The 25,903-nt window shown below is 47.4% G+C and overlaps 2 protein-coding genes across 2 annotated transcripts; one reads left to right on the plus strand and one right to left on the minus strand.

The window, feature by feature from the left end:
• Nucleotides 1-290: 290 nt before the first annotated feature.
• Nucleotides 291-24,258, minus strand: LOC132470768 (trypsin-like). The gene is made up of 6 exons (XM_060069634.1): nucleotides 23,373-24,258; nucleotides 3,897-4,079; nucleotides 2,833-2,992; nucleotides 1,853-1,994; nucleotides 1,246-1,512; nucleotides 291-615 (listed from the first exon to the last, which is right to left on the minus strand). Exons 2-6 carry the CDS (start codon nucleotides 3,961-3,963, stop codon nucleotides 430-432), a joined length of 822 nt encoding a protein of 273 aa, XP_059925617.1. The 5' UTR covers nucleotides 3,964-4,079; nucleotides 23,373-24,258; the 3' UTR covers nucleotides 291-429.
• On the plus strand, nucleotides 6,892-10,867 carry LOC132470769 (trypsin-like). The gene is made up of 6 exons (XM_060069636.1): nucleotides 6,892-7,035; nucleotides 7,355-7,420; nucleotides 7,568-7,745; nucleotides 8,201-8,342; nucleotides 8,546-8,803; nucleotides 10,473-10,867. Exons 2-6 carry the CDS (start codon nucleotides 7,360-7,362, stop codon nucleotides 10,635-10,637), a joined length of 804 nt encoding a protein of 267 aa, XP_059925619.1. The 5' UTR covers nucleotides 6,892-7,035; nucleotides 7,355-7,359; the 3' UTR covers nucleotides 10,638-10,867.
• Nucleotides 24,259-25,903: the final 1,645 nt, after the last annotated feature.

Raw genomic sequence — 25,903 nt, forward strand, 5'->3', positions numbered from 1 at the left:
AAGACAAAGTGAGCCAGGCTAAATGAATATACTGAATGGTCTATTGTTCAAAATCCAATTTTATTTATAGAGGATATTGATAAAAATGGAATACCGCTGTGAATATAGCAATACCAACAGTGACTCATTTGTAAAGGACAGTTGTTAAATATTTGTTGAATACAAAAGTGATAACTTTATAGATATTAAATGTCTTAGAATTGTTGTTGGCATTTACGGTAAGACATGAGATGAGGTTACCTCTATTCAAAAGGTTGAAAGGCACAGCCTCTGAAAAGGGTGGTGGGGGGGGGGGGGGGGGGGGGGGGGCTGTGATGCTGTTCTATAACAGTGCATTAAAAACCTGTCTGGACCGAACTCTCCCACTCTCGGTGAAACAGTAGTACTTCTCCCGGTACTTAGTCTAGTACTTGTTCCCTGGCACCCAGTCTAGTACTTGTCCAGTACTTCTCTAGTGCAGCGCAGGTAGGAGCCGTAGATGATGCGGTCTATCCAGCGACGGAACTTGGACACCGCCGTATATACTCCGGGGAACTTGGCGTTGCCACAGCCGTTGCCCCAGGACACCAAGCCGTAGACTCGACCCCCGCACACCAGCGGCCCACCGGAGTCTCCCTAAGGAGACCAGACAGAAGCCACACCCTCTTGTTATAACACCGCCACGCCCAGGTTGGAGACCCTCAAGACAGTCGACCAGTGTCGGTCGACTAGAGGCTGGGATCACGGCACAGATTCAGATCGCAAAATCTGTTCCATTTTATAGAAAACTGTAAAACAAAGCTCATTGATGAAATGATTTGTTCTGCCTGGCTCTCCTACCCTGATGGCAGCCTACAGTATGCTTGTTGACTCTCAATGCTCTGCATCATCACACCAAGTCAAAGACAATTCATGGAAATACAATGAACTGATTAATTGTGTGTTTTCGGGGGAATTGGACCTGAGTTGCTAAAAAAGAAGAAGAAGCAAATCAGAGCAAAGGAAGAAATGTGGGAAAACAACATTGTACACTTTCCGACCACTCGATGTGGGACACACACACACACACACACACACACACACACACACACACACACACACACACACACACACACACACACACACACACACACACACACACACACACACACACACACACACACGTCATATCAAACTTCCAACACATGAACATTTCTTTGAAATCCTTTCTCTAAAATCGGCAGTTCTACAGAATCATGAAGTCTAGAAGGTATGGTGGTGCCGTACCTTGCACGCGTCCTTGCCCCCGCTCCGGAAGCCGGCGCAGATCATGTTGGCCGTGATGTTCCCGCTGAAAGACAGGCTGCCATTGCACCTCGCCGTGGACACAATGGGCACATTGACCGTCCTCAGAGTGGAGGGCGCCTGGCCCCCGACCAGGCTGGTGTAGCCCCACCCAGACACCTGACACAGTTGGCCCTCCATGACGCCGGTGCCCTGTCTGGGGAGGGCAGCAAGGGACACGTAGCGGTTCAGCACCACGGGGGCCCGCAGCTACCGGGGACATCCAGAATGGGACCAAAGATGAGCTTTTACTTGAATGAATCAAAAATGGAATGCAATTTGATTTTCTTCAATTAAGATGAATAATAAGCAGGTTTCATCAGGGTGAGCTGTCATTGGGGGGAAAATGACTAAACATTTGTTAGTTGAATTAAAGGTCAACAAAAAAAACTTTTCTCAAAACTTCTTGGTTTGGTTGAAGTCAATCGTTTTTCATTTACACAATTATTACAAATATTTGTACGAGTAATAAGTAAATAAAAGTCACTGATTGACCTCCCGTTACAGAAGAAGAGGAATGAAGAGTGAATGCAGGCTTTGTGCTAAACACCTTGATGAGCATGATGTCGGCGTTGTTGGTGCTCTTGTTGTAGAGGGGGTGTGTGAGGAGCAGACGAGGTTTGGAATACTGTTCGGTGCCTTCAAAGGTCCTCATGGAGTAGTCTCCTGCTACGACCATCATATGCTCTGCCCTGGGGAACCATGGGAGCAAATAGTTTGAAGTTTGAATAGATGCATACAACGATTCTATTGTTGTGTGTTGTTGTGCCTGTGTGTTGTTGTGCCTGTGTGTTGTTGTGCCTGTGTGTTGTTGTGCCTGTGTGTTGTGTGCGTGAGCTTGATAATGATGAACTATGGAGGACTACCCTAAGGCTTTCATTTATCAAAATATGTCATTATAAAATAACCCAAAAATGGTATCCCTGATATTAACCTGATAAACAAAGCTTTATATTATTCACAGATGTGAGTTTCAAAATACACATAAACATTTTTTTAACCCATTGAGACATAACCATTGATGATCAAAGTGTTTTGTTGTTTTGTTTTGTTCTTTCTCCATAAAAGTCAGTGTTCTAGGATCTTGTGTCCGAAATGTTCTCTATTTTCTGATTAAGAGAGAGATCACGCTCCACCCTGCCGTGTGAAAGTGCCAGGATGGCTGGTTGCTCAATACAGCCGCCCTGGTACAATCCAAACGGTTCACTGTTAGCCGAAATGCCAGACAAGCCTAATTCCCAACAGTAAAAAGATAGAAATAACTGTAAAAAGTAAGAAGGATAAAATGAAAAACTATGTGGATAGCCCAATATAAATGACAAACATTCTCAAAACAAGAGCTGTTTCAACGTGAAACACGAGTCAAGTACCCTAAGATACAATTCATTCATTAATTCATACAAAAACTAAATGAGCAGTGCAGAGGACATGCTGTACAATATTCAAAGGGTGGGGGGGGGGGAGACAATAGAACAACTACTCCCCAGCCTGTCAAACATCCGCCCTTGACATGGCAAGACCTTTGCTTACCCGATATTGCAATGTGCTGCTGTCAGCACCCAGTACCTGTGAACCAGAGCCCCGCCACAGAAGTGTTGTCCCTGGGTGCTCTGCAGCGACACTATGTATTGAATGGAGTTGGGTGCTGGGGTATACCCACCCACGATCCGGCCCTGCGCCCGCACCTTGCCTGAGAGCGGGAGACACAAATATCGGAGTGTGCATTTTGTTAAGAGGTTGAAGAAGATGGAGCAAACTGAGAGGAGGGAGGTGGAGATAGCGGAGGAGAAGGGTGAGAAGGAGGAGGAGATTGAGCAGTGGGTCGAGGAGGAAAAGAAGAAGGAGGAGGAAAATAAGGAGGAGAAGGAGGAGGAAAAGGTGGGGGAGGAGGCTACGGAGAAGAAGAAGGGGGAGCTGGAGGATGAGGCTAAGGAGCAGGAGGAGAAGAAAGAGAAGGAGGAAAAGAAGGAGCAGCAGAAAGAGAAAGAAGAGAAGAGAAATAAAGAAGAAGAGCCAAAGCTATGAGAGGCATCATAAAACTATCCCAAAAGGGATTTTCTTTAAAGTCAGCCTCTTTGTGTACTTTAATTGAATCTTTCTAATGCCATCTGCATTATCTTTCCAATAGCCACCGGTTTAGTTTCACTCAGAGTTTATTAGACAAAATAAGGTTCAGGACAAAAAAACAACAAAATATCCGCTTTTTGTCCAGAAACATGCAGGAATGATAAAGACGCCATTAGGGCAATTAACCCGGACCCATTTATTTGTATATGGAAGTGACCAGGGTAGTCCCTATGAGAGAAAGGAAATCCAATATGACCTGACCTTCTAGTGTGGCCATCTCACACTGCGCTCTGAAACATTAGAGAGGGCTTAGCCTGCTTGCGTTATGCAACCAGGCAAACCATACAGTACATTGGCCCGAGGCTAAAAGGCATAAAGGAAACAGGGGTGTTTGTTTGCTGGGAATATTCACACACATTCCCTGTATTTCGTTTTTGTTACACTGCAAAGAAGATGGGATATCTTTGACGTCTGGTCCTCCCAAGAAAAGACAAACACTGTGCCACATCTGTAAAGTATATACTCACAGTCAGCGGTGAGGAGACCCAGCAGCCCCCAACACACACGCAGCAGCAGTGGTTTGATAGCAGCCATGGAGGAAGGTTCCAGCAGAGAGAGAGAGGTAGAGGGGTTCTGTCCTGCACTAGACCCGCGGCTCAACTGGTCCTGGCCAGGTCCTGGTACCACCACCCTCCACCAAACACACTCCCCTGTGGAAAAGGACTAATCGGGAATCTCATCTCCTCCATCCATCCATCCTCACGTTTCCACCGGGGGGGGAAAGGGGAAGATTTTCCATTTCATCGTCTTTGGATAGTAGAACAGCGGGCTCTGTGGATATAAAAGTGAGGGGAAGGCAGAGAGACAGATTGAGGGGGGGGGGGGTTCGGGGCGAGAGAGAAAAAAACAGAAAGAGACAGGAACAAAGTTCACTTTCATGGACCGTCCTGCTTCCCCTTGCGAGCGACTGCCGACTTGTCGAAAGGCCTTGCGTTGTTGCCATGGCAACGCTGGGTGCTGAGCGGGCGCCCGTTCATCTATACTGTATCAGCATCCTAAGTGTCATCAGTGCAGCTTACCCCTGGTGAAATGTTTCAACAGGGCTGCCCACTGTGTGTTTGTGTGCGTGTGTGTGTGCGTGTATGTGTGTGTGTGTTTGTTTGTGTGTGGGTGTGTGTGTGTGTGTGTGTGTGTGTGTGCGTGTGTGTGTTTGTGTGTGTGTTTCTGGCAGTGTTGTGTCGGGTGTGTATCAGTGTGTCTTTGGCGCGCATTCTTTTCTCTGTGAGAATTGCATGTGTTTGAGTTGAATGTCACCATCACTCCAGTCAGCGTCTTCTTCGCATTGATCATCAACAGCCTCATTTTCACCACCACCCTCTTCAACACCGTAATCTTCACAACCACCATCATCCTCTTCATCACCTGCATTTGCTTCGTCATCAGTGTCATCCTCACCATCTTCATCATCGCCCTCATCTTCATCCATCCTCACAACCTTCCGCATCATCACTGCCCTCCTCCTCATCATCACTACCATCATTATCGACATCTTCATCACCATAATCTTCACCATGCAACTTCTTCACCATCCTATACATCATCATCATTACCATTATCAACCTTCTGATGAGTCAGCAAGTCCCGCTCCAAATGGGAATAGGGTCACAAGTGACCTCCCTCTTGGCCCACATTTACACAGCGCTGAATCCTTAATGTTTTCCTGGTAGGATGCATGAGATAGCCGCGTGGGCCCATGTCAGGTATTCCCTGGTGGGCGACTAACCCACTGCTCTTGGAGAAACCCCACCCCATCTCCACTGTTATCCTAATCAGGAAACTGCTCACAAACGGCTCGTTTCTGGTCAGTTCATGCATTAATGCCCCGACGATATTGTTGTATGACCAGGAAGTAGTTTTATTTTTCAGTTCCTTGTGAAAAGAAATTAATGATAAAGATGACGTGTTGAGTGTTGACTCCTATAAATTCTGGAGCAAAGATTCAAATAAATATCCCTATACATTCACATGCAGAACACTTTGTTGCATGTTACTGCTATGTTTTGTTTTGGTTTTGAATGTGCTTCCTGCAAATACACAAACACGCACACACGCATGTGCACACACACAAACACACACACACGCACACGCATGTGCACACACACACACACACACACACACACACACAAACACACACACACACACACGCACACAAACGCACAAAACAGACAAGTACGGTGAAATACAGATCCTTTTGTCAGATCACTCTGGCACCTGAGGGCAGAAGAGCCACAGTATCCATTATCCCCTCAGGGCTGGGTTAGCACCTTGGGGACCTGTGGTCGGACCTTATGGGTGGTACTCTGGATTCAGTGGCCTCCACCCCTGTGTACACCAACAATCATGGGAACACCCAACAGAAAGAGAATGTGGCTATTAGAGAGATATTGATCGGATTAAAATTGTAATCTGTGTTTCAATTGACATGAGGTAGACAGTGGATCACCACAATCTGATTCAGAGGATGTCCGAAGTAATACAAAAACCCATTTTCCCATCCAGGACAGTAAATGAAAGAGCTGGTTGACAGTCTCCATCTCTGCCTCCCTGTCTTTACATCTATATGCGCCCATGCTTGGTTGATATTAACAACCAAAGTACTTTTTAGAAAGTCATTTGATTCTTCACGTTTAGTCTGTATCTTGGGATACACAAGTAAACAATAAAAACAAGTAAATAACCATAGCCAAATGCACTACTTATAGTGCAATCAATGGATTCATTCAATTTAATTCGTTAAAATTATGAATTATGTCAATCTTCATATTGGAACATCTAACAGAATGGTGCTATGGCGCAAAATAAATGGAGAAACTGTTGATCCAAAGCAGACAAGTCTGACAAGCTATTGTCTGTCGTCCCATGGCATCACAGAGCACAATACACCATGTCTGGCAAGCCTATTCTATAATCACTCTGGGATTTCACCTCCCTGAAGATTGACTTTCTTACCACTAACGGACAATAGACTTAATACACCAGCACAATAACCTGAGAAGGAGTCCTAATAAAGGAAGAGACTGTCGCTTTTGTCGTGTACTAGGTCAGTGTCTCACTGATGTTTGTGTTTGTGTGTGTGCCGGTGTGTGTCTGTGTGTGTGTGTTTGTGTGCGTGTTTGTGTGAGAGTTTGTGTATGTGTGAGTTTGTGCATGTGTGTGCGTGTTTGTGTGAGAGTTTGTGTGTGTGTGTGTGTGTGTGTGTGTGTGAGTGTGTGTGATGCACACATGTTTTTGTTTACATGTATATCTGTGTGCACGCCGGCATGTGTGGCGTTTGTTGCGTGCGCATCCATATAGACGTGTCACCTGTGTGTGTGTGTGTGTTTGTGCGTGTGTGTGTCTATTTGTCTGAGTGAAACCAAAGTATAAGGGACCAAGCATCAGCGTTAACTCTGACACTGAGCTGTGTGGGGTAGACAAAAGCAAGGCTGGGGGGGGGGGGGACAATGACAGCCAGCATATTGTTACAGTATAAAACAGGCCCAAGGTTCTCAAGTACTCCGTCTACATTGTGTTGGGGAAGGAGAGGGTATAAGGCTGTACTGCGACTGGATGAGGGACTGGAACGGCCTGACATCTGGGGATATTAACTGCGCTTTAACGGCGAAGGTGAGCCCACTGACAGTGGCTGACATCATGCTCATTTACCTTTACTTTATTTACTCTTAATCTATTGTCTTTGTCGTACTCTGATAAGATACCATCTTGGATTGTGTTGTTTGGTGGTGGGGTGGAGTCATGAAGTTCAGTTTAGTTGGGTTTAGGTTTGATTTGTCATGCCAAAACACAGAACCTACTTCCTTGGTGGCCAACAAATATAGATATTCAGCTAGTTTTATAATTGTTGTTATATATATGTTATTGACATCATTCTTTGGTATTTATGCCTATAATACTGGCCAATTTTTCTTTCTCTCGCTGCTGTTAGGCAAGATGACTGCAGCTCATTCCTGCCATTTCTTACTCCTCTTTGTGATCCTACTCATCAGAACAGGTAAATTGTTGCTGCATTGTTCCGTTCTTTGTCTTTGAAGTGATCCTTGTTCCAATGTCTGTGAGTCTATATGTATCAAATCAAATCGAATTGAGGTGCAGAGATTTCTTACATATATTGATTGGTTTAGCGACCCTCTGTTCTAAGCAGATAAAATTATCGGAGCCGTGGAAGGGCAGAATGGAGATAGAATAATTGGAGGCGTGGAAGTGCAAAATTACACCATACCGTATCAAGCCACGCTCCAGTACAGAAACAGCCACTTCTGCGGGGCCACCCTCATCAATAGATTGTGGCTGGTGTGTGCCGCCCACTGCTGGAGACCGTGAGTTACTGCACCTCCATACGAAAGCCATTCAAGAGTATAATATGGACAATAGAGATGTCTATTGGTATAAATAAAAGGCATATGTATCCAACTGTATTTTTAAGTCAGAATAAGTGTCATGCAAAGAGCAAATTAAAAGTTGTTTAGTGGGGGATTCAATTCATTTCTGCTTTGCACTTGTTAGTTTGATGACATGACATAATATATTTCTTGTTGCATAACCTTTATAGTTAGGCCTTCGCATAAACGATTTAGCAAAACATTCTTTCAAAAAGAGGTTGAAGACCAATTTACCCAGGCCTCTGTCATATCCTCCTAATCATTTATATTGGTTTGTTTACTGTACTAGTTTCTGTTCATCACTTTGAGAGCACCTTGAGATTATTAAAAAGAGAATAAACCATGACTGAGTGCCTGTGTCACTGCCCTTAACAGTTGTGTTGCTCTTCAAGGGCTCACTTATTTACAGTGGTCCTGAGTGAACACAACCTACATCAGGAGGAAGGTTTTGAGCAAAGGTTCAATGTCTCCAAAGTCATCGTCTACTACCTGTACAACTACAGGACCTTCGACAATGACCTTATGCTGGTCAAGGTATGGCTCAAAATTACTGCAAAACAAAATCCTCCCCCCACATAACCAAACCTATAGATAATCACTAGCATGAAATATTAAAACGATTAACATCTACGGCTTTCGTAAAAGAGTAGCCAGAACGTATAACCATATTTCAGGCACAAGTGACTTTTTATAAAAAGCTTAATTAACTAACTGTAGTGTTTGTTCGGCGCACGTAGCTCGACCGACCCGCTGAACTGAACTCCAGGGTCCAGCCTGTCACCATGCCGACCGAGAGCACGCCGGAGCTGGACCGTAGCAGCGGGTGCTCGGTCAGCGGCTGGGGGCTGACGAGGGTGTACAACCAGTTCCTGTCTCCCGTGCTGAGGGTCGTGGACGTGGAGTTCATTCCCAATTGCAAGTACTACTACTGGTTCAGGATCACCGACAACATGATCTGCGCGGGCTCGCGCTTTGGCGGCAAAGACTCGTGTCAGGTGAGTTTGGTAGCGTTGAAGGCCCACGCAAGGATTTGGTTTGAAATCCTACGGTGGCGCTGAGCATTCACCAAATAAAAAAAAGTTTCACAGCTAATGTAGCCGTTAGCACACTCAGGATCTCGCGAGATAAGGATCTCGTAATTACGAGATACGGATCTCGTAATTATGAGATAAGGATCTCGTAATTACGAGATAAGATATCATATTTACGACATAAGGAACTCGTTTACGAGAAAAGGATCACGCCTCTCATTCATAAATAACGTTGCTGGCTAGCTGCAGGCCGGCAAAGATGACGCTATCCGACGCTATCGTATTTAATCTCCTGCTCGGGTTGAGGCAATGGGAAATATTGATGTTCCTTAAAAGTGAGGAGGGCATTAATATAAGTATGTCAACATTGCGCAGACATCTGAAGTCATTGGCCGGCAAAGATGACGCTATCCGACGCTATCGTACTTTATTTCCTGCTCGGGTTTGAGGCATTGGGAAATATGGATGTTCCTTAAAAGTGAGGAGGGCATTAATATAAGTATGTCAACATTGCGCAGACATCTGAAGTCATTGGGACTGTTCAGGAGAAAAGCCCAGTCGGACCTGATAAATTGCCGGCGAACCGCTCTAGCCGAGCCTTCTCTCGGAGGGACGCTAAAGTGTGTTGCATAGCGACCGTCGTGCATTTTGAAGGCAGCCAGGAGGGATTACTTTTTTGTATTCTTTAATAAAACAGCTACTTTGACTTTCTTGTTGTTTTTTAATGTAGTGTGTCTATGACTTTCGTTTTGCCATAATAGTAACCGTTGTATAAAAGCAATAGATCACTTCAGTCAGTGGTATGTGCTCATTAATAATTATACCACTGTGAAGGTTTTTTTAAAATAATTTAACAACTGACAGGGTTTGCCTTAACTATGTATTTTACATAGTATTTTAAATTTGAATACATTCATTATGTGACATACTGTCACAGCCAATATTAAAACAAAATCTAATGTGGGCAGTGGGACAAAAATTATATTTCCCCACAAAAACAATATTTTATTGATTTGTATAAAAACAATTTAGCTCATTAATTGGAAAAGAGCTTGAGGTAAGACGTTTTCTGAACAATAAAATGTTGACATACTTATATTAACCCCCTCCTCACTTTTAAGGAACATCCATATTTCCCAATGCCTCAACCCGAGCAGGAAATAAAGTACGATAGCGTCGGATAGCGTCATCTTTGCCGGCCAATGACTTCAGATGTCTGCGCAATGTTGACATACTTATATTAATGCCCTCCTCACTTTTAAGGAACATCAATATTTCCCATTTCCCGTCGGATAGCGTCATCTTTGCCGGCCTGCCGCTAGCCAGCAACGTTATTTATGAATGAGGCGTGATCCTTTTCTCGTAAACGAGTTCCTTACGTCGTAAATATGATATCTTATCTCGTAATTACGAGATCCTTACCTCATAATTACGAGATCCTTATCTCGTAATTACAAGATATTATCTCGTAATTACGAGATCCTGAGTGTGCTAACGGCTACATTAGCTGTGAAACTTTTTTTTATTTGGTGAATGCTCAGCGCCACCGTAAAATCCAAATTGTAATCGAATCTAAAATGCTACGACTGATCTAAACATGCATGTTACCTCTTTTTTCTCTCCTCTCTTTTAGGGCGATTCTGGAGGTCCGCTTATCTGTAACAATAAATTTGAGGGCATTGTGTCCTGGGGCATCAGCTGTGCACACGCTTATTATCCTGGTGTCTACACCAAGGTGCGAAACTACCTCGACTGGATCAACTGGGTCGTTCAGTACGACGCCATTACGCAGGCCTAATATTAACGACTTGAGGAGGGACTTTCCTCTGTTACGGAGTTTCAATGTCTCTACACATGACCCCTGCCAGATATGCCAATATAAAAAGTACAGCATTGAATGTTAGTATTTTCTTTACACAAATGAATGGGTCATAATGAATGGGACATAATTTCTACACGAAATAGGCATGCATAGGTTTTCGGTCCCCAAGCAGAATCATCGAGACATTAAAAGAAGGTTGGAAAATAGTATGCCTACGTTCTTTTGATTTGATCATACGTTCCGTTCAGAGAGTTGTACCATCAGTGCAACACTCTCCAACACAAATACAAACCTTCATAGGGTTTAAGCAACTTTATACATTGTTGAAACGATCTACAGGGGAGTGCCGGGTCGATTGAAACACGGGACGATTGAAACACAGCGATTTCCTCGAAAACCAGGCAAGTCTTTCACGTCAAATTTTGTCACTAAGTTCAGCAAGCAAGACTGACCAACCCCAGGAAATTTTGTGCAATGACATCATACTGTTCAAATGTTATCCCCGCAAAACAGTTTTCGATGAGGCAAGTACAATCTTCTGTGCTGTAGTTCTTTTGTAATAAACAGTTGTGTTATTTGTTTCATGGCATAATAATATAACAATACAACAGATGAAGTAGTACTTAAACCTGTCCTAAAGTGTTCAATGTCAGAATTTTGAATTTAAGAGGCAAAAAAGGTTTAAGTGCCTGTGCCAGTCGGGACGATTGAAACACTTGTTTCAAACGTCCCGCACGTCATCAGTTTGTTTAAAATAAAGAACAGGATGTTCAACTACCCTAAACATGACTTAGGACAGGGAAATAAGTAGGCCTAAATTCAGAGGCAGACAGAGTACACAGCTTCCTTACTTGAGTAAAAGTACAGATACCCCTCGCTAAATTTTACTCAAGTACAAGTAAAAGTACTACAGTCAGATGTCTACTTAAGTAAAAGTACTGAAGTACTTGTTTTTAAAAGTACTTGAGTATCAAGAGTACAAGAGTACATTTTCTAAATATTGCATTACTACTGCCACAGTGCTTACATTTATGTATAGAAACGTCCTACATGGAGTCATGAAAAACGTTAATACCTTGGAGAATGTAAAAGAAATTGAAAGTAAAATCAAGTCATTTTCATCTTTTTACCATGGCAATAGCACAATAGTATCCAGTATACTCAAGAACATATAAACAATTGCTCAGCATACATAAATATGTAATATCAGAAAATAAAATTCAGCTAACAATTGTATGTATGTGTGAGTTTCTCTGTTTTTTCATCAATCAAATCAACAATCGTCTCATCTAAATCTGACCATGGAGCTGATTTTGGCGGAAAGCGAAGCTGATTGCTGATAGGCTGAAGGCTGTCCTAATCGGTGGTGCCTGCACAATCCAATCACGTTTGAGAGGGAAACAACTAATTGAGGGTTTCCGTGATTTTTCTTTTCTCCTTTTATTTTTTAGAAGAAGTAACGGGTACTCACGGTTATGGATAAAAATGTAGCGGAGTAAAGAGTACAATATTTGCCTCTCAAATTTACTTGAGTAAAGTCATGAGTACTCCCCAAAAATGATACTTGAGTAGAGTACAGATCCCTCAAAATTGTACTTAAGTACTGTACTCAAGTAAATGTACTCCGTTACTGTCCGGCTCTGCATAAATTAAACCAAAATGTAGTCGTCCAACTGGTATAAAAGAAGAAAGGTGTGTTTTAATCAAAATGTGCATCTTGACAATTATGTGAAATTTTAGCAATGACGAGTACACTAGTATGTTGTCCGGTATGTTAGAAGTGTAAGGTCAATAGTTTATTTTTAAAATATGCTGTTTCATTCGTCCCGCATGTGTGTTTCAAACGTCCCGACTAAGCGGGGAAGTTGAAACAAATGTCAACTTACTTTCAAAGTAAAAAAACAGCTCGATCATCCAACACATGTATTCAATTACACTTGTAACTAAGAGGACACACATGTGAGTTGTTGATCACATGTTAAAATTATTTGTATACGTAACGTCATCTTTGAAAAAGACGTTTAACTGAAAAGTGTTTCAATCGACCCGGCTCTCCCCCACTTTGAAACGTATATTTTTGGAAAGCTGTAGGATTTAAAAACACAGAACAAACATCATATAAGGCTATGGACAGCAAGAAGAAAATATCCTACACATCCATTTTCAGCTCAATCGATAGCCGTATATATACTGTACGTGGCAACTTAACGTTTTTTGCCATCAAACATTGCACACACTGATGTAAATAAATGTATTCTATGCTTTATTGAGACCACATGGCATTGAAGCTTTCATACCTAATTGGACTTCATATTTGTAGTGCTAATACCAGTCCTGAACAGCTTCTTATTTTACACAAAGAGTGGTCAACACAACACCACACAGAAGTGTGGTGTTGTGATATACTGAACAAGTTCAGAAAGGGTCTGAGGTAAGTCAGACCCCACATGTCCTGCGTTCCAATACTGTCATATACTAATTAGTATGCCAGAAAAAGATTTAGTATGTCCCAATAAGTAGGTTTTATGGAAAAAGCATTACACCAATAACGCAAGGATGCTGTGCTACATCCGGTCGCATTTATCAAGCCAAGATCATGGGCCAAGATGCCTTTTGGTCTTTCTGTCCCACAATCCACTGCGCAGCAGAAGACATGTCACATCGGCTGAGCTCACGAAATTCGATATGTGGCGCTCCATGTGTGCTGATCAGTGAAACCACCTGTAGCATGTCCCATTTGTATTGTGGTGAGCAGCGCGGGAAGGACGAGACAGGAGCCCAGGTTAAGTGATGTATGGGGCACTCTTGTGCCCCATACACCCCACGACTACGAGAGCTGCCTTTATTTAACACGACACACAACACACAGCGCCCCGCACACCCAACCAACAGACATGCAACTCTCCGTAACGGTTGCCGGCAACACTACACACAACAAGCAACACTCCACAACACACAACTACATTCTACTGAGCACACACCCCAAACCCGTTAACCCCAACACAAAAAGGCAATAAAAACCCTTTTCCCCAACCGGCATCTCGGATTCCCAGAATCCCCGGCGCGATCCCCGTAGGAGTCGCCACACAGCCCCCACCTTAGGGGTCAGACGTCCCGACGACCCCAACACAGGGCTCCAAACTGCAACCAAACGGTCGCAAAATTTGAGAGTGTGCGACAGAATGTTCCATCTGGTCGCGCATGTGCGACCAGTAAATTTGTCAATGAATCCAGAATCTTTAGCAGGCCAATGAGTGTAAGAAGGATAGGGAATTACCACTGTAAATGGCTAAAGTGTCGAGGTGGAGGGTCCTAGAGATTATCGAGCGCGCGTAAACGTCTGTGCGAAGGAGAACGATTTCACAACCTGCTACGTGCATTTACAATGAGCAAGATTGACTCGTTCTTCTGACCTACGGCTAGTGTGCCAGTGCAAGTCAGTCCTGCACGGGTCTTATTTTACAAACCCCGCACCCACCCGCCCCCGCAATACTACCCGCAATACCCGCAATACATCCGACCCGTGTTCCGACAGTCGCCCGACCAGAACCGCTATAAATTGATATCGACACCCAACCCGCACCCGATGGAAAATTAGAAACATTAGATGGGAATTACACTATCTGGTGTTTGGCTTGGTGCTTTAGATTGTTCTGCAAAAAAAGCACATCATCCATTGTTGACGATTTTGACGATCTCAAAACCCGCGCCCGACCCGCGCTGTTCAGTCGTCCGACCCGACTCGTTTCATCCAAATTGTGCAGGTCACCCGAACCAGTGCAGGACTCTGCTTCAGGTGCCATAAAGGGCTTTTCACACGGGAGTGGGTTTGTCGGGTCTGATAATGCATTCTCAATGGAGAGGCGAGCGGGCAGAGAGGAGGCTCAGCGTCCTGTCAAGCGGCACGACAAGCGGGCACACTCCCGTGAATCTGTCGCTTCTGTACTTGTCGAACGCATGCATGCGCAAACCTGGAAACTGTTGGGATAGATGTGAATCACAATAAAATGTGACACTGAATTTGAAACAGCACATTGTAATTTCTGCATCTATTATCAAAATAGTTATTAGTTATACAGGGAAAATTAGTAGAAATGTGAATATTTGATTGGCATGTTGATGAACAGTGTGTGCCCCTAAAATTTCTAGTTGCGCCCCTAAAATTTTCAGTTAGTGGCCACAGTGCTCCTAGTGAAAAAAATAAGTCTGGAGCCCTGCAACACCCAATGCACAGTCCCGAGTGTTCAGGGGGCCGACACCGCCGCCTTGGCCCCGGCCAGTGGTGGCCCCGTTGCGGTGCAGCCTTCCTCCCTGGTTGGGACGCCCGTCTCCAACTGTCTGCAGAGGACCTGGGGGTGTGGTCGGGGACCACCTCTATCGGGGCCCCCACCAGTTTCTGCCGTAGGGGGGCGCTGGAGGGCCGTTCGGGGACCCCATTCTCCGCCATCTGGCCCGTCGCCGGCCATGCCGGCGGTTGGGATGGGCTGGGTGCCGTCCAGTCCCCCCGCAATCCTTGACCCGCCGACACTGCTCCGGCTCGAGGTCCGGTGGCCTTGGTTTCCGGACCCGTTCCTCGTCCTGCCCGGCCCCAGCCGCGTCCACCCAGGCACCACAACGACGGCAGCAGTGCTTGGCCGGACCAGACTGGTCCTGGCAATCATCTCCCTGCAGGCTGGGTTGGTCGGAGAGCTCCCGCTCCGCCTGTTCTGCCACGTGGAGAGCCACATCGAGGGTCAGGGGCATGGTGAGGCGGATGTGCTGCCCCAGCCGCGGTTGGGCCAGTCCCTGAAGGAAGGCATGCAGGGCTACCTCATCCCTAACCGCAGCAGGGATGCCTGGATAACCTCGCTGGGTGTACAGCTGCAAGTCCGCTGTGTAGGCCCCCAACTGTTCCCCCTCCTGGCCGCGGCGTCTATTTAGCAGCTGCCGGCTGTGGCTGCCAACGGCGCGCTGCCCGAAACGCCTCTCCAAGGCCCGCGTCAGAGCCCCGAGGTCCCGTTGGTCCGCAAGGTCCAGAAGAGCCTGCACCGCCGTTTCCTCCAACGCTAGGGCGAGGCGGACGACCGCCTCCCCGGCACCCCAGCCGTTGTGCCACGAGCACAGGGCCTCTCGGAGCGTCCTGAAGGGCTGGTTGGCTGCCTCAGACCAGGTGATCCGATCTGGCAGGGTCTTCCGGGTCAGGTCGTTCAGGGGGCTGGCCAGCGTGGCAAACCCGGGAATGAACCGCTGGTAGTACCCAACGAGTCCTAAGAACGATTTCACCAGTTTTTTGGTGCGGGTTGGGGCCAGTCCCGAATGGCGGCCACTTTGCTCTCCTGTGGTCGGACGTTCCCCCGCCCTACCTGGTACCCCAGGTACGCCGTCTCCTCCAGCCCGAGACGACACTTTGCTGGGTTGGCCGTGAGGCCCGCCTTCCGCAGCTCCCCCAGCACCGCCCTCAGCTGGCGGATGTGGACATCCCAGCTGGGGCTGTAGATCAGGGGTTTTCAAAGTGTGAGAGAGTGAGCCCCCCCTCAGAGAAAAAAATTCAGCTGAGCCCCCCCTCCCAATTTTTTTTTCGAAATACCTGTGTTTTGAAAGCTATTTTAATTATTTTACACATTTCAAACATCTCCGATCATAATTTTAAAACATTTGGAACATATTTTTGAAACATTTGAAACAAATTTTTTAACATATCTTTTAAACATATTTCTGAAACATTACAACATCTTTTTGCGTTTTTAAACAACACAATTTAACAACTTTATCTAAGCATGTTTTAGCTTAACCTTTTTTAAATACATTTGAACATCTTAATCTGTGTAAACTGCCAGTTTACAGATTCATTCAGGGTCCCCGACTCTGAATTTTCTGAGTCGAATCAGATCTGCCTTTTCAGTCCAGAGATTCGACTATTCGGCAGCGTTTGTTTACCGGCGTTGCTATGGTGACCTAAATTATTATAAGCAACTGAAAACGACGCCGTTTTGAAACTAAAACTGTGATGCTGAAAAAAGTATAAATGCTATCAAAATTCCGTTTCGATAGTATTGAAGATACAAGTGTGTAGATTTGTTTAATGGTTTGAACGATGGTAAACGGTTGAAAACGGAAATGAGTTACGATGTCTAGAAGTAGGTGTATCAGAATGGGCTGACGTCTTCAATGAAAACAGCTGAAAACTAAGCGGTATGAAACTAAAACTGTGATTCTGAAGACATTTTAAATGATATCGAAATTCTGTTTTGATATTATTGAAGATACAAGTGTGTAGATTTGTTAAATGGTTTGCACGAAGATAAACGGTTGAAAATTGATTTAGTTATGTTACTTCTACAGACAGTTGAAGTACGACTGATGATTTGAATCATCGTCTTTCAGGGTTTTTTTCGGGTTTATTTTTTTCTCACGTCGCGCCCCCCCTGAAGAATTCTGGCGCCCCCCAGGGGGGGCGCGCCCCACAGTTTGAAAACCACTGCTGTAGATGATTATGTCGTCGATGTAGGCGGCGACGTAGTCCTGGTGGGGCCTCAGCAGCTGGTCCATCATGCACTGGAAGGTGGCCGGAGCGCCATGTACTCCGAAGGGTAAGAGGGTGTACTGATACAGCCCCCCTGGCGTCGAGAACGCCGTCTTCTCCCGGGCAGCCCGGGTCAACGGTACCTGCCAATACCCCTTGGTCAGGTCCAGGGTCATGAGGTACCGGGCTGGTCCAAGGCGTTCAATCAGCTCGTCCACCCGGGGCATGGGGTAGGCATCGAACTCGGATGCGTCGTTCAGCCTCCGGAAGTCGTTGCAAAACCGGTAGCTCCCATCTGGCTTCAGTACGAGGACTACCGGGCTGGACCAGGCACTGCGAGACTCCTCGATGACACCGAGCTGTAGCATCCGGCATACCTCGGCCTGGATGGCCTCCCTTCAGGCCTCCGGGATCCTATGGGGGGGAACTCTCACCTTCACTCCCGGCGCCGTCCTGATGTCATGCCGGGCGATCGCGGTCCTACCCGGCAGCTCGGAGAATACGTCCCGGTGCTGCATGATGACCTCCCTGAGGTCTTGCTTCTGGGCCGGGCTGAGGTCCTCCCCCACCGAAACCTTTGGGATCTCGCGTTGGGCCGCCAGCACTAGGGGGTCCCCCTCCCCCTCCCCCTCTCCACTGCTTCAAGATGTTGACGTGGTACACTTGGGTAGGCTTCCGCCTCCCTGGTTGTCTAACCTGGTAGTTTACGTCACCCACCCGTTCCACTACCTCATACGGTCCCTGCCACCTCATACGGTTCGCAACTGGGCTCCCCGGTTGTAGACCCTCACCTGGGCCTGCTGGGCTTGCCGGAGGTGTTCCCGGACGATGGGCCACACCTGGGCCATGCGGTCCCTCACCTGCTCCACGTGGTCCAGGGTGGTGCGGTGGGGGGACGGCTGGCTTTCCCAGGCCTCCTTGGCTATGTCCAGGATACCGCTGGGTCGTCGTCCATACAGGAGCTCGAACGGCGAGAACCCGGTAGACGCCTGGGGCACCTCCCGTACGGCGAACAGGACGTGTGGTAGCAGCTGGTCCCAGTTCTTGCCGTCCAGGTCCATGGCCTTTTTTAGCATCTGCTTCAGGGTTTTGTTAAAACGTTCCACCAGGCCATCCGTCTGGGGGTGGTAGACTGAAGTCCGGAGCTGCTTCACCTGCAGGAGCCTGAGTAATTCCTTCATTACGCGTGACATGAAGCATGAACCCTGATCCGTTAGAACTTCCTTGGCTATCCCCACCCGACTAAACAATAGCATGAGTTCCCGGGCGACCGCTTTTGCGGTGGCTGCACGCAAGGGTAGAGCCTCGGGGTACCGGGTGGCGTAGTCCACTAGTACCAGGATGTACCGGTGACCCCGACTGGTCTTGGGCAGGGGCCCCCCAATGTCTAGAGCTATACGGTCAAAGGGGGTCTCGATGATCGGCATGGGGACGAGAGGGTACCTGACTGTGGCCCTAGGCGCGACCCTCTGGCACTCGGGGCAACCCTGACAGTTCCCGGGTTTTGTCCATCCCCAGGTGGGCTCCCAGGAGGTGGGTGTGGGCCATATAAAGCACCTTGCTTACATACACTCGGGGCACTACCAACTGTTCCCTCACTCCCCCCTCAACTTCTGCTACCCGGTACAACAGTTCCCCCCTAGTGGTGAAGTGTGGGTATGGCAGGTGACTCACCGAGTCTCGGGGCTGTCCGTCGTGGGACACCACGTGGCTCCAGGCGTGCTTCAGGGCCTCGTCTTGTAGCTGGGCGCCGGCGAACTGGCCTGGTCGGGCCGAACCTTCCGCCCTCCCCGGTAAAAAGTCTGAGAACTCGGTCAGGGGGGAACTCTCCGGCTCCTCCGGGGGGTCGGGTTGCTCAGATGCCGTGAGGGTGTCCGGGGTGTCGGCGTGGGGGCCCGGCGACCCGGATCGGACGGTCCCTCCTCCCCCCGTGCGGATCGGGGACCCCGGTGGGGACGGACCGTTCCCCTCGGACCCCTGGTCCTCTACCGTCGACTCCCCGTGGGACGTCGGGACTCGTGTAGCTCAGCAGGCCGGCCGCGCTCCCCTCGCCCTTCTGCGGGTAGGCTCTCTCCTGCCTCGGGATTCTCGGCCCGGGTCCCAGAGCCGGTGAAATATCGGGCAGTCCGTCCCGATTAGGAGTGGCACCGGGAGGTGGGGTACAATCCCTACCCGAGCCGTGAACACCCCGCGTGGTGTCCGGATGACCACATGGCAGGTCTCGTAAGTCCGTGTGTCCCCGTGCACGCAGGCCACCTCCATGGGTCTCCCCTCCCGCCTTCCGGCCAGGTCGGGGCGGAGGAGGATGACCATGCTTCCGGTGTCCAGTACGGCCTGCGTGTCCCGGTTCATGACCCGTGCCGGAATGATCGGGCTCCCGGACGGTCCTTGCGTCCAACAGGTCGCCAGCATACAGGGCGGGCCCCTCCCTCTGTCCGCGTAGGCCGACGGCATCGGCACATCCCGGTCTCCAGGGCAGTAGCGGGCGAGGTGGCCGGGCTGTCCGCACTCGTAGCATGTATTCGGTGCCGTCGCTCAGCCGCTGGGCCACCTGCCAGTTCTCGAGCTGTCTGACGAGGTCGTCCACCGCGAGCTGTCGGAGCGTATTGTCTATCAGGACCCGGTCCCTAGGGCTGGGTCCCTCTCCGGTTGACAGCCACCGCTTTACTAGGCGGCTCTGCTGGGCAATCTGCGTCCGCACCGGGCCCCGGACGTCGAATCGCCAATCGTGGAGGCGTTGTGCGCGGGCCGTGAGGTTGTGCCTGTAATAGGCCAATATCGTCTGCTTCAGGGCTGGGTACTGCCGGGCGGTCTCCGCCGACAGGTCCTGGCTCGCCTGCTGGGCTGGTCCGGTGAGGAACAGCGTCAGGATATGGGCCCACTGCTCCTCTGGCCAGCTCTCCCTCTGGGCGGCCCGCTCGAAGACCTTTAAATACGCCTCGACATCATCATCAGGCCCGGTGAGCGGGCCATCAGCTTGGTGAGCTGGTCGGGACGGTGATCGGGGCGTCGCGGACGGCATGCTGGGTGAGCCGGAGCACTGCTTCGCGGAGCAGGGCTAGGCCCTCCGCCGTCTCCCGCTGCTGGTCGGAGGCTTGCGCCTGCTGCTGACGCTGGGCGGCGGCGGGGGCGGCCCCCTCCAGTTCTGCATGTCGGATTGGGGAGTTTCTTTACCGGGGTTTTGTAGTGGGGTCTTCTCAGCTTGCCCGCATCCTCCACCATATGTGGTAACCCGGTCCTTGGAAGGTCGGGTTCCAGGTATGGATCACACTGGGTCAGGGTTTAAAGCCGTTTGCGGCGTTTATTGCACCAGACAGACACTGTTCAAATGGAGTACAATCATTTAAGTTCTAAAGGGTCTCCGTGAGCCTCTATCTCCTCGTCGCTGCCGTGCTGCCCTCCTGTCTGTCCTCGACCTCCTTTTAACATGGCTCCTCTGCCACCGGCCAGGTGTCCCCCAAACACACTGATTGGGGACGTGAAAGGGCTGCTCTCGGTCGCCGTCTGGTGGTTGACGGCGGTAGACGCCGTCTACCACTGTACCTCGGCCCCGCCCGGGCCGAGGTTTAAGGGGCGGGATGCCACAACATATCCTGTACATTTCTTGGAAAGACTCCTGTTAGGTATTTAGAGCAGCCAAGAGAGTCTGGCTGCAGACATCCACCCACACGAACTTCCGCTGCAGACATCTCTCAAGAGAGTCTTGCTGGCTGCAGAAATCCACACACAGAAACATCCACCAGAACACCGGAAATCGGAAAATCAAAAAAAAAAAATACGTAGGGCGATACGTCTTGTTTACATAAATGAACCGGCATTATGTTATGTTTTTACATGAATGAACGTAGCTTGACGATCCGACGCATGGAAATAATCCAACATGTTTGTAAATTTCCCTGTACTGGGGCATGTACAGGGGTGGACTGGCCATCCGGCATACCGGGCATCGTCCCGGTGGGCCGTTGACCCAATACGGGCCGGTCCGGTCCGCTGTGTTTTGTTTTTTTCTCTCTCTTGTAATGACTGTGGTCATTCTTTTGTACGGTCTGCTGTGTGCTTGTGTGCCCTGTGCCTTTTTCTTTTTGATTTTGACATGCAGAGATGAGTGTGCCAGGACTTGGAGATGATTGGTGGACAAGGTTCGAGTCCTGGGGTCTCATTTATAAAACTGTGCGTGGGATCGTTACTAAAAATGTGCGTACGCCCAGAAGCCAAGTTTTGCGTGCGCCAAAAAATATTCTGATTTATAAAACCCTGCGTACGCACACCGTACGCAATCTTTGCTTTATAAATCACAGAGTGCCTACAAGTGTGCGCAGCTGAATCAGCTTCACGTTCCGCCCTGTACACGCCCCTTTTTAACCATAAATGGTCGATGCAAATTACCTCATGAATTCGATCTGCATATAAAACAGACTCAGATGCAAGTATTATGTCTTGTCGGAAACAATGGCAGAAGTACTGAGAAAAGCAAAAAAGCGAAATTTCACGGAGGTTGAAGTGGAGACAATTGTGGGTGAGATAGAGGCCCGAAAGGTAGTTTTGTTCGGTGGTCACGGGATTGGGATCGCCAACAACAAAAAGCAGAGTGAGTGGCAACATGTTGCTGCAGCAGTGAACTCTGTCAGTAGCACGGAGCGCACAGTCCCAGAATTAAAAAAGAAGTGGTCTGACATAGAGTTACATATTTTTATGTAGCCTACCAATAAATCGTTATGGTCCCTAAATACCCTCTCCCTCCGAATCCTGCCATTTGCATGGTTCGCCAGAAGTGCCATATGGTGCAGCATTACCATGGCGCTCACCTCTGTATTTATAGGGTTACGGTAATAAGACTGACTGAGAACACCTTGGATAATCAGTTTGTAATCACCCACGTAAAATGTTCTTGAACATAACCCCTTTTTAATGCCTGATTTGTCATGAAAAGCATCAAGAGTAACGGACAACGATTGTGATGAGGAGTGTGGCTTGGTTTTTCACACTTGGGATTTAATTGACATTTGATTATGTGTTTACAGTGTCACATAAAGATATTATGTTATTGACACATGTTGGACAGATGCTTTATTCCATGCAGTCGCGCCGTCAGTGGACAGTATGGAGTGACGGGATTAAATATAGAGAATTTATTTTTATTTCTATTCTAAGGAGATGTTTCTGGAGTTATAACTGAGAAATAACGCAGTGGATTTAAATTATTCTGATTAGGATTTAACGCATGATACGGGTTGAAATTAAATTTCTGAAGGGCGATGATAAAACATAATCGTTCTTCTCACTCTGCAATTCTTCGGTCTGACTTCAGTTCACCACCACACCGTCTGTGTCGCCAATTCTCCTTTTCCTCCAAACCATGCATACGCATGGGTCAGAGTCTGCTTAGGGCTGCGCACATTTTCCCGTCAAGTTGGTTTTTTATAGATCACAACCTTGCCATGGAAAGTCACGTACGCCAATTTCAGCCCCGTTTTGTGCGTACGCAACGGTTATAAATGAGACCCCAGGCCTGTAAGCATGGCTTGCTGTTGCGAGCGCACCAAAAACCCTCTACTTTAACTCTAAAAAACATTGTAGCATACATCATGGGGGGGGGGGGGGACGACATGGGCTGGATTGGGCCCATGGGCCCAATCCAGCCCATGTCATGTCGGGGTTTTTTGCAAGGGACGGATGTTGGGCTGAGTCGGGATTATAGAATCCCTTCACTTCTTTGTCAGAAGCTACGGTTAACATGCAAAACTTCTCATTTCAAAGCAACAACTGCCCCATCAACATAGCTGTATTACAATATTTTTTTTGAACCACAGTTCCTCGACCTCCGCTAGTTGTCCATCATAAAACATTCTGGCAGTAAAATGCAAATCATCTGTGCGCATATATTGTATTTCTGGCTGGTTCTGCATGCAATGGTGTGCGTTTGTTATCAGTATGTCAGCTATTGACCCCGGTCCCTCTTGCAGCAAGTCCCGTGAATAAAAGCATCCTGGTGCGCGTGAAATACACAAGTATGCTTGGATCATGGGGCTTGCATCGGAGGCAACCGTGAGGCCTATGTCAGTGCAAATGACACATTCAATCTAGCTGATCAGGTCGCGTAAGGCTGGTGAGAACCATACAACAATCATTTGGATGTGGTGCTTGTGTGCGTTTTGACGCTGAGCCTACCATTTCGCGTGTTTGTTGTGTTTGTGTTATGGTGCACATACCTCCTCCTTGGACCTGGCCTGCTCCTGCGTCCCGTCAATGCGAATGCCCCCTTCCACCTCTGCCTCTTGGATGATTCACAGTCACTTCACGGGAAGCTGCGAACTGCCAGTCGGCCCTTCCATTGTCTATGTCGATTCTTTTTGGAGAATCGTTGGACCAATGATCCATTGCGCCACAACGAAAGCAGACCTGCCTCTGTTTTTCCCCACTTTCCTGTGGTCGTCCTTGCCGTCCGGTGCCTCCACGAACATTATATCAGCTTGGTCTCTCCCGGGAATGTCGCCTTGAATGCGACCCCACCATAGGCCCAGTTTGACTTGGCGCACTTCGCCGATGGGTGATGGGCCATTTCCAGAATGGCTGTAGCGAGGGATTCCCCTCCCACTGCAGATGGGTCCGGGAGACATTCTGCTATGTCCTTCATGTCACTGGGTCTCCATGCACGGAAAACGTATACCGGACTGCCATAAAACCCGTTGCGCTGATAGCGGGTGTTTCCTCCTTGTTGTGAGGTTTGGATAGAGGTTGAATGATGGAGCGCCGGTCTGGGCGTTGTCGTCATACGGTGGAGGTGAAGGGGGATTTGCACGCGGTCCGCCGGTGCAGTCCAGGTCCGGTGCAGTCTACATCTCGGGTGAAATTGAGATAAAAAATCCCTACACTCTCTACGCTCTCTGTCCCTGGCTTATTTATTTTTCTCTATCCTGGCCCTCTCTTTCCCAAAAATAAAATGCACAGCAACATAAATTAAAACTTTTCTCTTCCTTCTCTGACTCCAACAACCGTTTTAAGCTAAAACTCCCGATCAGGAAAGCCCAGTTTATACCAATATTTTAAACTCTCCAGAGCCGCTTCACCATGTTTCTCCCGAACTATTATCAATTTTTAGATCCATACACACTATTAGTTACTATTATCTAATATCACCACATATATATACATATATTTATTAATGAATGCCTATTATTATTATTTATATATATATATGACACCAACCGCGCTTCAACGGGTTTCCCTTTACCGTCCCCGACAGACCCTAGCTGCCCTTTCTGTTACATATATAACCATATATATATGGACGGAACCGGAGCTTTACCGTATGTTCCTTTAACAGAGTTTCCTTGAACGAGGCCTATCGTTCAGATATAAGTTTACGTTTACTGAAACATTTATATACCGTTCCTGTAACGTTTTTTATTATGAAGCTTTAAACAGTATTGTGATCTCACCTGCTGGAATTCTTTTTCCTTTGGATACCGTACTGAAGAACCCCTACTTTCTTCCCCCACAGACACCCTTTCCTCGACCCCATTAGTCTGGTTACAGTCACCTGGAGGAGAGGTAGAGCTTTGGGACTGAGACCGAATCCTCAGACCTGACTTGGCAGACACCTAGGGATTTTTTTCGGGATCTTCAGGTTAGGTAACCCGGACGAGCCCCCAAATTGTCGTGGCAACTTCTCTATCAGAGTTTGCGTCTAAGACAGATGAGATATTTAGATGCAAAAAGCACACAATACTGTAGACAATTGGTGGTCATATATATTTGTAATAAAAGTACAAACAAAGATGCATCACAACATGCATCAACAAACAATAAAACAGGCAAACATTGCAATAATCTGAGGCCTCAGATGGGAGCTTATCGTTGCGTCTTACTTCATACACTAAAGCATTGGTTCTCAAAGTGCGGCCCGCGGGCCAATGGTGGCCCGCAGAAACATCCCTGGCGGCCCGCAATGACTATAGATGTAAGTAAAAAATAATAATAATATATTTTTTTCTTTTTTTAATAACAAAATTAATTTAAACACAAATTTAATAAATATAAAGAGAAAAGTCGACTCTCTCTAGCATTCAATTAAATCCTGTTACATTTGCTAGTTTTAATCCGACTGTACATTACTTTGAAAGGATGAACCTCAGTTTTGTGATTTAGACCTCACTTGACCTCCCTCCCAGAGGTCCACGGTGCAATGTTTTTTTTCACCACTGGGATGCTGACGTTTGCCGACCCTCAGTCAAATTTTGGGTTCCTAAATTGGCCCTCAGCTGTCAAAACATTGAGAACCCCTCTTGGGGATACTAAATCATCAAAATCTTATAAACATATGTTTTGTACTCCAGAGTGACAACAAAGTGCAAAACGATGTGCTATTTCCTATTTATTTGATCAGTTTCGGTATGGGGAAACTGTGTTCCGAAAAGGCTGAGCTTACAGGAAAGGTTACAGCAATCTTGCAGTCTAAAGAGCGCAAAGGAAACTTCCCTGTTCTACTGTTTTGTCCTCATTTCACGACAGCTGCTATAAGAACAACAAGTCACTTAAGAAATGTAATCGTTTTACTTAGCTTCGACTCTTGCCACAGGAGAAATCGTGGCTCTTTCTCCAAGAGTAGTCGCTGAGCTCTCATTTACCGAGAAGCAGCAGCACAGTGTTTGGGTTAGCCGCTCTAAGTTACCCATGTAGAACGTTGCTTCAAATTAGTTCCGTAAAATCAGTAAAATCATAATTATTTTATTTGGTCATC

This window comes from Gadus macrocephalus, chromosome 13 (genome assembly GCF_031168955.1).
Source record: "Gadus macrocephalus chromosome 13, ASM3116895v1".
In the NCBI taxonomy this organism is placed as follows: Eukaryota; Metazoa; Chordata; class Actinopteri; order Gadiformes; family Gadidae; genus Gadus; species Gadus macrocephalus.